Raw genomic sequence first — 15,317 nt, forward strand, 5'->3', positions numbered from 1 at the left:
GGGAGGTTCGGGAAATACCTTGGAGGGGGAAACGCGCAATCATAGCTAACCCCTTTAAACCTTCCCTTATAAGGCTGCATGAACTGAAACAAAGACACCCCATTTGTGATCCAATCTCTAACCATATCACAATGCCGTCCGTCTTTTAGAATATTGTTCCACTCCCCCAGATGTCTGTGAATCTCCCCCGCTCGGAAAGTTTCCGGGTCCCTAAACATGAGCAAATCCGCTGAAGCCTTTACGCTTCCAGTCGATACCGCCTCAATTGACGGAGGTACGATCACTCTGCCGTCTCTTTTTCTAGTTATCCAGCGTGTTTCTAACGTCAGGTGTTTTTTGTAAGCTGTTAACGGGTCAAACCTATGGGTCAACTCGAAGTCCTGGATATCTGGAATGAACCACGTTGTTCCCTGCAATAGAAGAAAAACTTCTATAAACAACCAACGTAAAGTATTGCCGTCAACATTTCGTAATACCAAAACTATTCTCTGATTGGCACGGTTCTCACAGCAAAGACCAGCAAGGAACGACACACTATCTAATATCAGTGTCCCGCTCCTTCAATAGATAACACAACACGGAAAGTGGGCCATTCCTAGTCTCCAAGCAGACCTACGGGTCGGCAAAGACCGTATCCAACAGGCAGAAGGAGTTTTTATAGCCAACCCAAGTCTCATAGCCAAACCCAAGGTCTGCCACAAGTCGGTCTGAACAAAGGCTATTAACATCTAATTGTTACCTATTCAAACTGCGTGTGTTTATGAGTTGATTACTCTCCGCCCGCCCGGGCGTGCAGGGCGGCGCCAGGTCGGGAGGTCTAGTCTCCAACTGAGACCCAACGGCTGCAAAGACCTTATCCAACTTGCAGAATAAGTTTTTTTAGCAATATCTAGAGTATAATATACTTCGTGGCGTGTTGTTTCCCAAAAGAAAGGTTTAGCTTATAAGGTTTAACCTCCGACGGCACGTGCCGCTTGCAACTAACGTTACATGCAAGGGGGTGGGGTCGGTCCGAGTGTTGGCTTGAACCTGAAACAGTAAACATTCCCTACGAATGTTTTGAAACAGTAAACATTCCCTACGAATGTTTTTGTGTTTTTGTAAGAATGGTTCTGATGATGCCAATGGGTGACATGGGTGAAGGAAACACTGTATTATTGTGAGAACTTACAAGGCGTGAACCTCCCACTGGGACGTGCGCGGGTGACTGGCTATCCCAGAAATCGGTCATAAAAAGATTAGTACCCCGGACATTCGTGCGGCTGTTAGCATTACAACGAGGAGGGGCAGCGACGCCTTTATTGAATAGAAATGCTCCGCCCTGTTTGAGTTGTGGCAGACCTTGGGTTTGGCTATGAGACTTGGGTTGGCTATAAAAACTCCTTCTGCCTGTTGGATACGGTCTTTGCCGACCCGTAGGTCTGCTTGGAGACTAGGCCATTCCACCACCCGTGGCAGCAACGGAATGCATCTTGCACCTGGTGACTTCGAACTAATTAAATAGCCCCGCGGGCTATTTCTAAATTAATTAACCAACTAATAAACTTTACTTTTACCCTGTATCTTCGCAAATTGTTACAGGTCAGAAAAAGGACGATAGTCAAAGACCTTCCCGGCTTATCTACACCGGTTATTTCATTATCTACAAAGTCCAGGACTCAGAGCACTTTTGTACGCTCAATGCCACACAAGGTATACAAACGGAAAAATGTACGAGCGTATCAAATCAAATTCTGTCTTGTGCGACTACCACTGTACTCTTGACTGCGGCTCAAACACCAGTCAAACACAAAGATACTGCACAAAGTTTATTCACAACACAAATCTATTCAAACCACAAGTGCTCATCGGCAGAGATTCTTTCATGCTTCTAAACACAAGTTCTTTACTCAGTCGCTTACCGGTCCACCCGTATCTATCTAAACCGTCATAAAAGACGGAATAACTAGATACATCCAAATTCTGAGTTGCTCACATCTCAAAAACACAACAATACAAGTTTAACTCAAGTGGCTCGCATCGGCGGTTCCGACATAGGATATCTTGCAATTCGCATTTCCAACGCTTACAACTAGTACCTAGACAGTAGTCTTTCTCTGAGCTCCACAATCTCTGGCAAAATGACCTTTCTCGTTACACGCGTAACAAATAGTATCGGGCGTGGCAACCCTACGACGACCATTAGCTTTACCTTTAAGGCCACTATTGTAAGGCTTCGCCACAACCATACTCACTCTGGCACTAGATGACGCTCTGTTTCTTTTACCCTGGCTGTTTATAAACTGGCTTATGTCCCTGGCCACTTGCTTTAAAATTCCACTACCAAACTGGTTAACAATCAGCCGTTTAAAGTAGTCTTCCATGACCAAAGGCGAGATCTCATTCAAAACAATCGCGTATTCCTGAGCCTTGTCATGCCCCTCCTTCCGTGCCTGGGCGACTAAGGCGAGGGCCCGGTGAGGGTCAAAAGCAGCTTGTGGCCGACTCGCGTACCGGACCAACTCCTCCTTCATATCATCCGCCGCCCGTCCCTGCCTCAACGCTCCGACCTGTCTCCTCAGCTCCTGCATCTCCTGCACCAGGGCTGCAACGCCCTACATAGACAACAAACACATATTGTCAAAAATCCGCCGCACACCAAATGACGTAACGCGAACTACACCACGTCATTCATTACAAGCTCGGATCACATATGACATTCAGTATTTGCAAATTCTCTCAACGTTCTCGCCCCCAGGGCTCTGCAATGCCCTGCTCCTTATAAGCGCGGACACATATGCATTTGCAATATTCGCACACCCACTCAGTGTACTTGCCCCCAGGGCTAACAATGTCCTGCTCCTCATGAGCGTGGATCACATGTAAATTTGCATATTCGCACACTCACTCAGTGTACTTGCCCCCAGGGCTCAGCTATGTCCTGCTCCTTATAAGCGCGGACACATATGCATTTGCAATATTCGCACACCCACTCAGTGTACTTGCCCCCAGGGCTAACAAACGTCCTGCTCCTCATGAGCGTGGATCACACGTGAATTTGCATATTCGCACACCCACTCAGTGTACTTGCCACTACAGGCTCCGCAAATTCTGGCTCACGCCCTCGCGAGAACCCACAATTTACATACAAAAGAGACTACAGTATGCGCCACGTGCAACGAACTGTACGAACGCTCCTGAGCCCACACCTGACAATTTACATATGAGAACCCGGCCCTACCATTATCACAAAATGGCGCATCCGGCAAACACAAAAACACAAACTACATCATTACATGGTTACCAAACATCGGCGGGACACAGCAATTTCCGAAAATGATGAAAAAGCATCAAACACATTTACTAGGTAACCCACGGCAAACACAAAACTATGAAAGCAAAAAAACAAAAACAAATTTCAGCGAGACAAACTGTATCGCTTACCGGCTGAGCTTGCCCAGCAGCCTGGGGCTGTCCTTGCCCGGGTTGGGCCTCATCCCGAGGTTGCGCCACCGCCTGCGCGTTCGGCACAACGACCGGGTTCGGCACAACGACCTGGTCCTGCTGTTGTATCTGCTGAACTGGTTGGTCCGGTGGCACCTCCTGCTCCACGGGCGCCGGCGGCTGAACCTGCCCGTCGGCTGCTGGCTGCAACTGCTCCACCCTGACTTGCGCTGCTGGCGGCAGGCCTCCCTGCCCGGGTTGGGCTTGCTGCCTCCTCGGGTCCCTTTGGTCTCCCGCAGCACTTGTACTCGGTAAAACCGGCTTCTGGGACGCCATGCTAAAAGGCAGCAACAAGAAGCATGTCAAAACAATTTCTCAATCTCACTTCCCCCAACCCGAGCAAGTCTCCGCCACGCGAAGCAGATCGGCTAAGTCGTGGAGCGCTTTGGGAAACTTAACTCGAGTCTCCCTCCCTAAGCCGAGCTTGAACAGAAGAGCAAACCCACCCGAAATCCCCGACGACAGCAAAACTCTGCGAACAAAGAAATAAAAATGTCCGCCACACGTGCAAACTTTCTTCGGGAACAAACACACACGCAAGAAACACAAACCCCGCAAAATTATTTCTCCAACGAGGAGACCACCCACTAGGTACAAAAATATTACCCTCAGCACACTCCAAACCTTTCCGGAGCTACTTGACACTCGAAGAAACTTGTTCCCCCGCAAAAATGGACGCCAAAACGTTGCCGTGAGGGTTCCGAGGTCTCCCCTTGCTCGCCGTCGTCGCGGATCGCTCCGAATAAAGAAGGGCCGTGTGGACAGGCACACCTGCCTTATATAGAGTTATTTAAATTAGGATATTATGGCTGACCAATCATGGCGCAATGTGAATAGTAGTTTCAAATTACAATATTATGGTAATTAGCAGGACCAGAGAGAAAATATAACAAGTATAGCACAAGTGACAAGGGTGATGTATGATATTGACACAAAACTGAAAAAAAACATGCTTTATTGCTTTGTGAGATTGGTTTCAATTAACTCAATTAATATCAGAGAAATCCCGGTTTTAGGTGAACTAACATATATACAATATGGCAATATATGGCAATACAGGCTTATAGTGGGATAAGTCAGCTAAAGCCTTGTTTTGGTGTATGACCCAGAGCTGACCCCAGGAAATTCAAAATGGCTGCCGTAACTGGAAAAAGTTTAATGTATGTAACAAGAAGGGAGAGGTCACCTACTGGCGGATTCCTTGGTGGAAATGTTGGACATAAGATAACATAATATTGGAACATAATGAGAACATAGGTTGACTAGAATAAGCTGATGTTTATAAGTAAATAGAAATTGTAATACAGTAGAAGCCACTTAATTGCACAACGGATTAACGCACACTCCATTTAATTGCATCGAATCCCAAAATACCAAAACGGTTCCCATTCACTCCATTGTTAGTGACTCCGCATATCTGCATGGCGCATTGTCACCAATGCCAGATAACTGCACCAAATTTGTTCAAACATCGTCGACAAGTTAACTAAAAGGGTGCGCTAAAATCGGCAAACGCGGTACAAATGAGGCAATATCTACCCACTGAATACGTAGTACAGTACATTGTACAGTAATTCACTACCATGATGTACACAGTCAAATCTGTTCAAACATGACAGGGGCCTGTCTGGCGCTTACTGATTTCACTCACTGTGTCCTGAGATGTCTTTCCTGAGAATTTGAAATTCACTGTTTTAATACATGAAGGTGGCCAAAACAACAGGTGGAATTTCCTAATGTTACCGCACTGTACCTGTATAACTTCATGCTAACAAGTTCATGCACCACATTGAGGTTTATAAACTATTCACCTCCTGTATGATACAGTGTACTATTGGTCCAGCTGGGCAACTTCGCATTATTGCGCCAGCCGGATAATTGCATACGATGACAAATGGGGTGTGCAGTTAAGCGGATTCTACTGTAGATAAATGTAAGGTTTAGTGGCAAAAGTATTGAGACATGTTTTCTAATTAGGGACATATAGGAAGCTGTGTGCTGATCCTGTTTGGAGGAAGGATGGGGTTCTTTGCCTTGTGGATATTCCTGCTGGTGCAGACCGGTGCTTCAGGCAGCCTCATCCAGTCACTCAGACCCATGCATGTAGCCATCGGCAGGACTGTGTCATTATCAGAGGAACATGTGGTCTTCAACCTACCAGCTGGTGCACATAACAGCACCTGCAAAGTGGAGGTGGTCCACAATGAGCCCATGTTCCAGCGAGTCGGGGTGTTGCAGCCTCAGGTAGGTTTACAGCAGACATCATCTTACTAGTAGATAACTGTAAAGTCTTGGGATAACTTTTAAGTGTATTTGTTCTTTGGCATTGATGTTTTCCTTTTGTCTGCAACACATGTAGATGTCGGCCTTTTTGGCTTTAGTATGCTTCTACTCTCTCTCTCTCTCTCTGTCGCTTCCGGGCCAAAATGACAGAACCGGCAAATATTCTTTTCGCTTGTCATGTGATTAGTTGTTCAGAATTTGAACAGGTATGCTGATTAGCCAATTACCTGTGTGGTGAGTGATGGGAATGTTAGGAAGGGTGTAAAGTTTATACTTTGTAACTTAAAGATGAGCCGCCCTTAACCTGGGTAACGCAATAAGGAAGTTACTTCCCACTGTGACCTTCCCAGTAGGTTGAGGGGTGAAATGGCCCCCATAACTACATGAACTCCTAAAAAAAATTTTAAAATCCCATACTGTCTACAAGCTGAAAACAATAGCTGGAGCAGATTTGCAAATAGTACTGTTCAAAAATCAAATATTTTTCTCTCCTGGTTTTCAAGGAAATAGTGTCAAACCATACTGAATGGTAGCTGAAAGATAGCTGTAACAAAGTTACATAAGGCCACACCAATTTAATTTCTTGGTTAACGGATTTTTATTTTCCCAAAAAAAAAAAATTTTAGAAAAAAAATCATGAAAACAGAAAGCTGGCCCAGCCTTCTGTTTTCATGAATTTTTTTTTCTAAAAATTTGTTTTCTTTGGAAAATAAAAATCCGTTAACCAAGAAATTAAATTGGTGTGGTCTAATCAAGGCTTATACCATCTGCAACTTTCAATATTTGGAAAACCAACCTTGTGCTCAAATTTCAAATCTAAGTATCAATTTGAAAGTGTCTAATTGTATCAAACGTGCCCTAACGTGTCACAGATTTTTTAGTGATCTTATTATGCATAAGTACGCCATGTTTGTGTCCACTGACTATGCTCATAAGGAAGGTAAATAAACCAAGTTCATGCACATAATTGTTATTTGCATTCAAAACATATGTGAGTTCGAGCGCGTGAAAAAACGTCACATGTTTGGGCACTCCCCATTATATCTTGAAAATATTTTCCTTACAGTAGAATAAGCTTTGATAGTTTATAGTGTTTCTAGAAATGTGGCTTGTATAATATGGTATCAATTTTAGCAGTCTAAAAAGAAAGCAGTACAGACAGGGGCTATGTACATGTAGAACTGTGCTAGCCTGGAATCCAAACCTATAGGTTTGGACTCGGGAGCTATAATAGGTTTGAATTCCAGGCTAGAACTGTGCATGTGACTTCCAGTCATGTCTCACATTACCAGTAAGAGCATGACAAGCCAGGGTTTTCATTACTTTATATTCTGGGTTGGGTGAAGCTAACTTCTTTTATTATATCTATATTAGATACAGCTTCAACTCCTTATCTGCTGTCTGTTACATTTCAACAGTACATGTATATCGAAGAGTAACCTGTGTTAGTCACTGTCTTAGCCAGGCCTCCACCGATGTGAACACCACGACAGTCAGTAGCAGACTGACTCTGGTAGTTTACGTTAGCCGAATTTATCGGGTGATTTTATAGTACAAGCTTCCTCTTTAAAAGTTATATTGATTTGTTTGGAAGGTGATTCAAGGAGATAATGGTTTTCAATGTATGTAACTGTATTACATGTAGGGACAACAACTTTTATATTATTATCTCATTAAGTTATTATCACAGTTCCTGCAGTTTCCGTTGGAACACTAGGCAGCTACATTTGTATGGATGCTATAATTGAGGAGACATGTGCACTGGGAGAAGCCCTGCTTTAATGATTCCTTTCCTATTACCCACAGGTATTTGACTGCCAGTACCCACCAGGGACTGTGCGCTACAGCCATCATGGATCATCACTATTGCACCATGATCAAGTCAAACTACGTGTACATCTCTTCACCCAAACAAAAACAGTCTCTGAGGTTTTTATTCTTACTATCGGTACACTGAACCAGCAGTATAGAGCTGTAGAAGTGAAACGCAATTTGACAGTATCTGAATTTTTTGGCCTGTCTGATCCTTTAGATGCTAACATTCTAGAGTTTGTGTACAAGAGATCGTCTAATGCCAAATGTGAAGCACACATCTCTGTGCCAACAAGTGCTCTCCCTGACTTTGGTCAACTTGTCATTGGGGGAAATAAGAGACAAGTGCAGAACCTGAGAGAGCAATGTGACAAGTTACTAACATTGGGTCTACGTTATGAACACTTGCTGCCCCCCTCCCCAGATGTGGACTTTGTTGCTATCACTATTGAGGTATATGATCCTGAAGGTGATGAAGATAGGTACACTGAGAGATTACATTTACCTGTCAATATCATCCAAGGCATGCCCAATACTCCACCAAAAGGCTCGTTTGGTGCCATGTACATCCTGGACGTTGACCAGTTCATTCTGAGTACAATAACACCATCAACACTGTCAGCTGAAGACATGGAGACCCAGTCCGACAAACTTGTCTTTAACATCAGCAAGCCTCTTGCTTCAGGACAAGGCTACATAGTCCACCTGGATGACCACACTAAACCGATCACCTCCTTCTCACAGGCAGATATCAACAACCTCATGATTGGCTACAAACCACCAAACACAAGCTATCAGGAAAGAAGGGTGTTTGAAGTAGAATTCACCATCTATGACAGTCACTTCACTCCGAGTGACCCAGTCATGGTTTTCCTGGCTGTGCGCACATCAGACACTAATGCACCACGGGTCTCCATCAACACTGGGCTGACCCTCCTAGAAGGGCAGTCCCGACCAATGGAGAGTCACAATTTTCAGGTAGTTGATAATGACAACCCGGATAATGTACAGATCATTGTTGTAGGTGGTTTGAGACAGGGAAGACTGCTGGTGGATGGCCTCCCTGCCATTATGTTCACCCCATACCATGTAGCAGAAGGCACCGTTGTTTACCAGCATGATGACAGTGATTCTGACAAGGATAATATACAACTGAGAATCACTGATGGAGCCCACAGTGTGCGAGCCAGCTTCCCAATCAGCATCCTTCCCAAAGATGACAGTCCTCCTTTCCTAATCAATAATGTCATCTTCCATCTCAAGGAAGGAGAGACCATTCCTATTGATGGTGACATGCTGACTGCATCTGACATGGACTCAAGTGATGACTACATCTTGTTCAGCATTATCCATCCACCAGTATCAGGACGCATCCTGAAAAAATATTCATGGCAATCACTTGGTCATCCTATCAACTCTTTCTTACAGAGGGATCTTTTTGAAGGATGTATATACTACCAGCACACAGGTGATGAGATGTTTACTGACTCTTTTGAGTTTGTTCTTCGTGACAGTAGTGATCCACCCAACGAGTCGGAACCACAGTCAGTTGTGATCCAAGTCATCCCAATTGATGATCTGCCTCCAGCTCGATTGCCAGAGATGACAAACTCCCTGGTTGTCAAAGAAACAGAAGTTGGGGTTTTTACTAAAGCACATCTATCTTACCATGATGAAGAGTCAGAGGATGATGACCTTATGTTCACCATCACTACCATGTGTCTGTTTGTGGACTCTCTAAGCTTGGATGATGCAGGGACTGTTGTCTCCACTGAAAACATGCCAGTGATGATGAAAACTGATGCAGTTCGCCCTGTCCGAATGTTCCACCAGAGCGAGATTGACCACATGAAAATTGCTTATGTACCACCGATGCATGACATTGGACCAAAATCTCAAAGGGTACAGTTCATCTATTCAGTAAGTGATCCTTCTGGAAATACAGTCACAGGGCAGAGGTTTGACATCACCATCTTGCCTGTGGACAATGTTTCCCCAGAAGTGCAGGTCAATGTGCTGACTGTGAAGGAAGGGCAGTCTGTTGTCATCACTGTGGAAAACTTGATAGTTTCAGACAGCGACACTCCTGTAAATGAAGTTGTTTTTATTTTGACCAGCCAACCAAATTATGGAAGCCTGCAAGTGAAAGGTGTTGAACTGGCACTGGACAGGATGTTCACATTTGAAGATCTTGTTCATTACAAGGTCAGGTAAGTAGTGTCAAAGCTTCAAAACCTGCAGCTGGAATTAATGGTTTGTAAGGCAGCCTTCTGTTTTCATGATTTTTTTTATTGCTAAAATTAAAATTAAAAATCCGTTAACCAAGAAATTAAATTGGTGTGGCCTTAGAATGACAGATTTAACCACAATAATCAACAACACTCAAACAATGAGCGGGGCGGAAAAAAATTTAAACCTGTAGACAGCCCTTGGTGGGACAAACATTTAGTGACTGTCATTTGTCTGTAGACTACTTTGGGCAATCTAGCTATATAGGTGCATTATTCTGTTCTCCAAGTTGAGTGCTAGAAGGAGAAAGACTCAAGTGGATGATAATTGGTAACCCTAGGACTGGTCTTCACCATAGACTGAATACATGCTTGCACAGTGTTAAACAGGCTGAGAAAAAGTTACAGACCATGCAGTATTCTTTTTAGAAGAGCTGATATTTCTTCCCATGGTTTAATATTTGACTCCGTCTCGCGGTTTTAAGATAAATGACGTTTTTAATATTATGATTATTGGACGATAATTGTTAGTGCTATGTTAGCTTTGTTATGACTGGTAGAACGACTAGAGATACTTCTCACTGGTACATGCAGGTGGCACTGCAGTGAGAGGAATCCTGATCAGTCCCAAATATGGCTAAAGCTTGTATCTCCCCTCATTCCAGTTCATTCAGTTTAATTGCTGGTCCTACATGTTGTATTACAAAGTTATCTGAAATATATGTAGGCAGCCAGAAATTTTAGCTCCGTAGATTGATACCTGGCTTATTAGAAGACAAAGCATTCCACCCTGTATGATGTTGAAGATGTGGGGGTCCCATTCATCAGTGTTGGAAGGATTTATTTTTTTATGATACAGGTATTGTGTCAATTAGATTTTGCTGATTATAACGATTTTCAAGGTAATGTTCCATTTTGGGGTAGATGGATACATGAACAATGTTTTAATGTTGACACATTATGTTTTACAGTTATTCTCACGATGGCTCTGAGGTAACAAGGGACAGGTTTTCTCTCAAAGTCAGTGATGGGGTGAACTCTGTCACCCTGGAAGTACCAGTGGAGGTTCATGCAGTAAATGATGAAGCACCAGTTATGCTAGATGGTCTCCGTCAACACTTAACTGTGCCTGAAGGAGAAACAGTTGTTCTCACACCTGAAGTGCTATCAGCCACTGACACTGATACAGATGACGACCAGTTGACTTTTATCGTGGTGCAGCCGCCACACAGAGGTATGCTGTACAGGGACGGTGTTGTGGCCACACAGTTCAGCCAACGCGACGTGTACGCTGGTGCCGTTAGCTACTCTCACACAGAGGCAGAGGTTGGGACGACAGCTGTGCAGGATTCTTTCACACTGGTTGTCTCAGACGACCCTTTCCCTCGCAATGCACTACCAGTGCATGATGTGAATATTACTATCACTCCAGTGGACAATCAGCCACCAGAAGTTATCTTGGACAGTCCTTTTATTGTCGATGAAGGTATGTGAATAATTTGTGTGCGTTACAAGACCAGGATAATCAGTTGTACACATTTGCAGCAGAAATCACTTTTATTTTATTTATTTATTTATTTGGAAGTGTAACAAGACACTACACAGTCTCTCAGGCAGCATGGCTGATTTCGAGAGCCAACATTTACAGGGACAAAAACACAAATGTATAAATAGAAAATTGCACTTAACTAAGTTATAATACAGTTTCACTTTTTTGATTAGAAACTCAGATTATCTATGCCATACTGCAGGGGATGAGTCACTTGGATAAGATCTTTATCTGAAAAGCTTCACGAAAACTAGAGGCAGATGAGAGGGCAAAATAGCACCAAGACAGGCAGCTCTGCTGTTTGCGAATTAGAAATGAACTACCATGATAAACCTTTCTACAATCCAGTGACACTCATCCCAATCAAACAAATCATGCATGTTTGGTGTAAAGACTATTGAAAGAGTTTATCTGGAGTGGTAATGCATAATGTGAACTTTGCCATTTTTCAGAAGCCCTCTCTTGTACAATGCAGTACCATTTACAAAATTAATGCTGCAGTAGTTTTGAAATGTCAACTGCCAACCTTGAGTTGGGGAGATGCTACCATCCTCGGTATCAGTTATCATATCACTGTAATTCTAATTGTTGAAATCTGTGTTCTTACAGGCCTGTCAGCCCCTATCAAGGAGATAATGTTGAATGCCTATGATGTTGACACTGATGAAGACAATCTTGGGTTCATTGTCACACTGCAGCCAGCATGGGGATATGTAGAGAACATAGCACCAATGCCAGGGCATGAAAAAGGCAACATAGGAATTGAAATAACATCCTTCCAGTTGACGAATATCAAAGAGGGTCATATCAGATATGTTCAGTCCGTCCATATTGGAGCAGAACCAACCCAGGACCAGCTGGTTGTGTGTGTTACAGATGGAAGACATCAGTCCAACAACGTCACCGTTCCCATAGCCATACGACCACGGAATGATGAGGTGCCAAACTTGACTGTCCGCGATTTTGACATTGCAGAGGGAGATACTGTGGAACTAGACTTGTCTATACTAGACATCACTGACTTAGATCTGCCACCTGATGATGTCATATTTTCTGTGACAAAGCCTCCCCAGCATGGGCAACTCTTTGACAGCAGCAGTCAGCACAGTAATGTCCTACAGTATGTTACCTGGGAGGAGCTGAGGACTAGGATGAGACTTGCGTATAGCCATGATGGGTCTGAAAGTAAAGAAGACGACTTCTCTATTGTTGTTACAGATGGAAAACATGTTGTGAAAAAGACCATAAAAGTTAGCATCAAGGCACTCAATGATGAAAAACCAGAAGTGATCAGAAATACTGGCCTCATTGTCGGTCCCTTAGAAAGCAAAGTTTTGTCTAGTGTTGTTTTACAGTCCAAAGATAAAGATAACAGTGCCAAGGATCTTGTATACGTTCCACTTACTGTCCCTAAAAGGGGCGTACTGCAGCTGAGACAGAAGCCATCTGAAAGTTGGAAGGACATAAAAAAAGAACAGAACTTTACACAGTGGCATGTGGACATGAACATGGTGAGGTATCTACATACAGGACTTACAGGGTCCAAGGGAATGGATCTTTTTAACTTCTATGTGACTGATGGAATGCATGTGACTCCTGCGCAAGACTTTATTGTTACCATCAAGAAAATGAAGAAGACAGGAATCCAGGTACTCAGTAGGGATGTTCACGTCAAAGAGGGAAGTAGGATTGTCTTGAGTACAGATGTCTTGTCTGCCACAGATGGTACTAATGAGGTAGAAAACTTGATCTTCACCATTGTAAACCCGCCCAGCCAAGGGAACATAGAAGATATCAATGCACCAGGACTGTCCCTCAACACATTTTCCCAGTTAGACCTGCTTGGTCACAGGGTTGTTTATGCCCTCACAAGTAAGGCTGATGTTTCTTCGGACTTAATTACATTCACGGTTACTAATGGGGTGAGGCAGCAGAACGTCTCTCTCGCTGTCAGCATCATGGCAGTGGATGACACACCACCTACATTGTCTAAAAATGTGGGGATCAAGCCTCATCTTGGAGAAGTCTTAACTATAACTTCACAGGACCTGCTGCTGACAGACCCAGATTCACCAGCGGACAATCTTGTGGTCAACGTTGTACAGGGTCCCAGATACGGGCACATCCTGATGGGGGGAGTTGCTGTAGTTGATAGATTTACTCAAGCCGACATAGATGCCAGACAAATATCATACAGACATGGTGGCGGAAAGGCAAGCATTGACAGATTTTCTTTCACTGCAACTGATGGAAGAAATAAGGGCTTCTTTGTGATGGGAAAGCTGTTGGACGAGCCAGTATTTTTTGAAATAGAAGTGGATTTGACAAGGAGGCAACCAATGCTAGTAAAGAAGGCTGTTCCTTCTCCATTGCTGAAAATGAGTGGTGGGCGTGTGGGATTTCAGCTGACAGATGAAGTGCTTAAAGTTGGAGACTCAACAATTAAGTCCTCACAGTTTGTTTTCACAATCACACGTTTACCCCTTCATGGCTACCTTGAGAGGCGAAAAGATGGTTCTATTGTCACAACATCATTTACTCAAGAGGATGTCAGTGATGGAGAGGTTGTGTATATTCTCAATAAGGATGTGTATGTGACCAGTGACAGCTTTTTATTCTTTGTATCAGACGCTGATGGAAACATACTGAAGAACCAAAGGTATGTACCTGTTTATTTTGTACTGTACTGCTGACCAATTGTATCTTGTGTTTGAACTTAAGGGCATCCAGAGCATTTTTTGAGGCTTGAAACTTGAATTAAAAACTCAAATTTCTAGTCATTCCTACAGATAGTAAGTTGCAATAACACTATACTATTACATATTGAAATTGAATGAGCAAACTTAAGATACAATGTTGTTGTGTAGTGAGTACTGATAGAAAATCCAAGCCCTAATAGACTGATCCTGACTGTCCATCACAACAAGCGGTTTGACCAATAAGAGAGTGACTGATGTCCATCAAATATTTGCTTCTTTATGTTTTAAATTTGCATTTCTATGTTTTGACAGGTGGGTGGGGCTATGGTATCTACAGTATTTACAGTAGGCGCGTCAAAGTAAAAGATTACCATGTAGATTATTTTTGTGCCGTTTTTGTGCACTTTTGATAACAAATCTGAACGCAAATGTGGTAAACAGTGGCATTAATTGTCAATTTCATAAAGATTACACCAACTAGAATATTTCCAATTTTCAAGTCTTATAAAATGCTCTGAATGCCTTTAACAACATTCAGCAAAGTTGACAGTTTCTGGCTGTAGAATGTAACATTGATGTATGTTTGTTTAGAAGAAAGAATTTTCACCATCGCCCTTATCAACAAGAGTCTTATGCAGCTTTGAGCTGGGCCTTAACACTTAACAAATACTGGATCTACTTCCAGCGGTGCAAAAACAATCAATATCCATTGGTGCAAGTGGGTATTTTTTTGACTGCCAAATTGCACTTATCTAGTAGGTTATTGCGCCAACTTTGCAAATTTGCGCCAATTTTCCGTTGTGGTCATTCTGACGTTACAAGACCTCTACCTCACTTCTTAATCGTTTGACACATGATATCTGTGTCTCTTTTGTCTCTCTTAATTGATGGAAAAGTAATTTACAAAAGTCTTTAATCAACGCACCTCGTATTCAGCTACGAATTCCATTGGCTCTGATATCACACCTCACTCTATCCTAGCAGCTGTAAGAGAGGAACTGTATAGGGAGTTCAGAAATAAAATTTGATATGTAAGTTGTAGAGACATGTATAATCATACAGGTGTAATTTAAGCTTCTTATTGTAGTGATAAACAGGTCATGTCTGACTTATCTTTGGTTCTCACAAACTTCCAAGGGTGTGGTCAACTTGAAGTCAACTCAGTCGCTCATAAAAATGTTAACAACAAATGGAGACACTTCAGTCTTGAGAAGAGAATCTGATATTCCTTTGCCTTTGTGCCATATATCAACTAATTACATA

General features: G+C 43.0%; 2 protein-coding genes and 1 long non-coding RNA gene across 4 annotated transcripts in view; 1 reads left to right on the top strand and 2 right to left on the bottom strand.

Moving 5' to 3' along the window:
• LOC136444474 (uncharacterized) overlaps nucleotides 1–15,317 on the bottom strand; it is a 456,752-nt gene that overhangs the window by 433,380 nt on the left and 8,055 nt on the right. The window lies entirely within an intron of this gene.
• Nucleotides 1–15,317, top strand: part of LOC136444457 (FRAS1-related extracellular matrix protein 1-like) — a 64,083-nt gene that overhangs the window by 9,793 nt on the left and 38,973 nt on the right. For both annotated transcript variants that reach the window (XM_066442003.1, XM_066442002.1), the window contains exons 2-5: nucleotides 5,461–5,727; nucleotides 7,573–9,788; nucleotides 10,778–11,292; nucleotides 11,965–14,014. In XM_066442003.1, coding sequence (XP_066298100.1) covers nucleotides 5,503–5,727; nucleotides 7,573–9,788; nucleotides 10,778–11,292; nucleotides 11,965–14,014 — 5,006 coding nt within the window. In that variant the 5' untranslated portion in view covers nucleotides 5,461–5,502. The remainder of the gene's footprint in view (nucleotides 1–5,460; nucleotides 5,728–7,572; nucleotides 9,789–10,777; nucleotides 11,293–11,964; nucleotides 14,015–15,317) is intronic.
• LOC136444467 (uncharacterized) lies at nucleotides 1,796–4,266 on the bottom strand. Its single transcript, XM_066442030.1, has 3 exons — nucleotides 4,108–4,266; nucleotides 3,424–3,760; nucleotides 1,796–2,594 (listed from the first exon to the last, which is right to left on the bottom strand). Exons 2-3 carry the CDS (start codon nucleotides 3,757–3,759, stop codon nucleotides 2,079–2,081), a joined length of 852 nt encoding a protein of 283 aa, XP_066298127.1. The 5' UTR covers nucleotide 3,760; nucleotides 4,108–4,266; the 3' UTR covers nucleotides 1,796–2,078.

The sequence above is a fragment of the Branchiostoma lanceolatum genome, chromosome 11 (assembly GCF_035083965.1).
Source record: "Branchiostoma lanceolatum isolate klBraLanc5 chromosome 11, klBraLanc5.hap2, whole genome shotgun sequence".
Lineage (NCBI taxonomy): Eukaryota > Metazoa > Chordata > Leptocardii > Amphioxiformes > Branchiostomatidae > Branchiostoma > Branchiostoma lanceolatum.

Coding starts and splice junctions, on each gene's coding strand:
- LOC136444467 (XM_066442030.1), bottom strand. CDS start 3,759: ATGGCGTCCCAGAAGCCGGTTTTACCGAGTACAAGTGCTGCGGGAGAC. Junction 2,595..3,423: donor CTGCTGGGCAAGCTCAGCCG/GTAAGCGATACA, acceptor TTGTCTATGTAG/GGCGTTGCAGCCCTGGTGCA.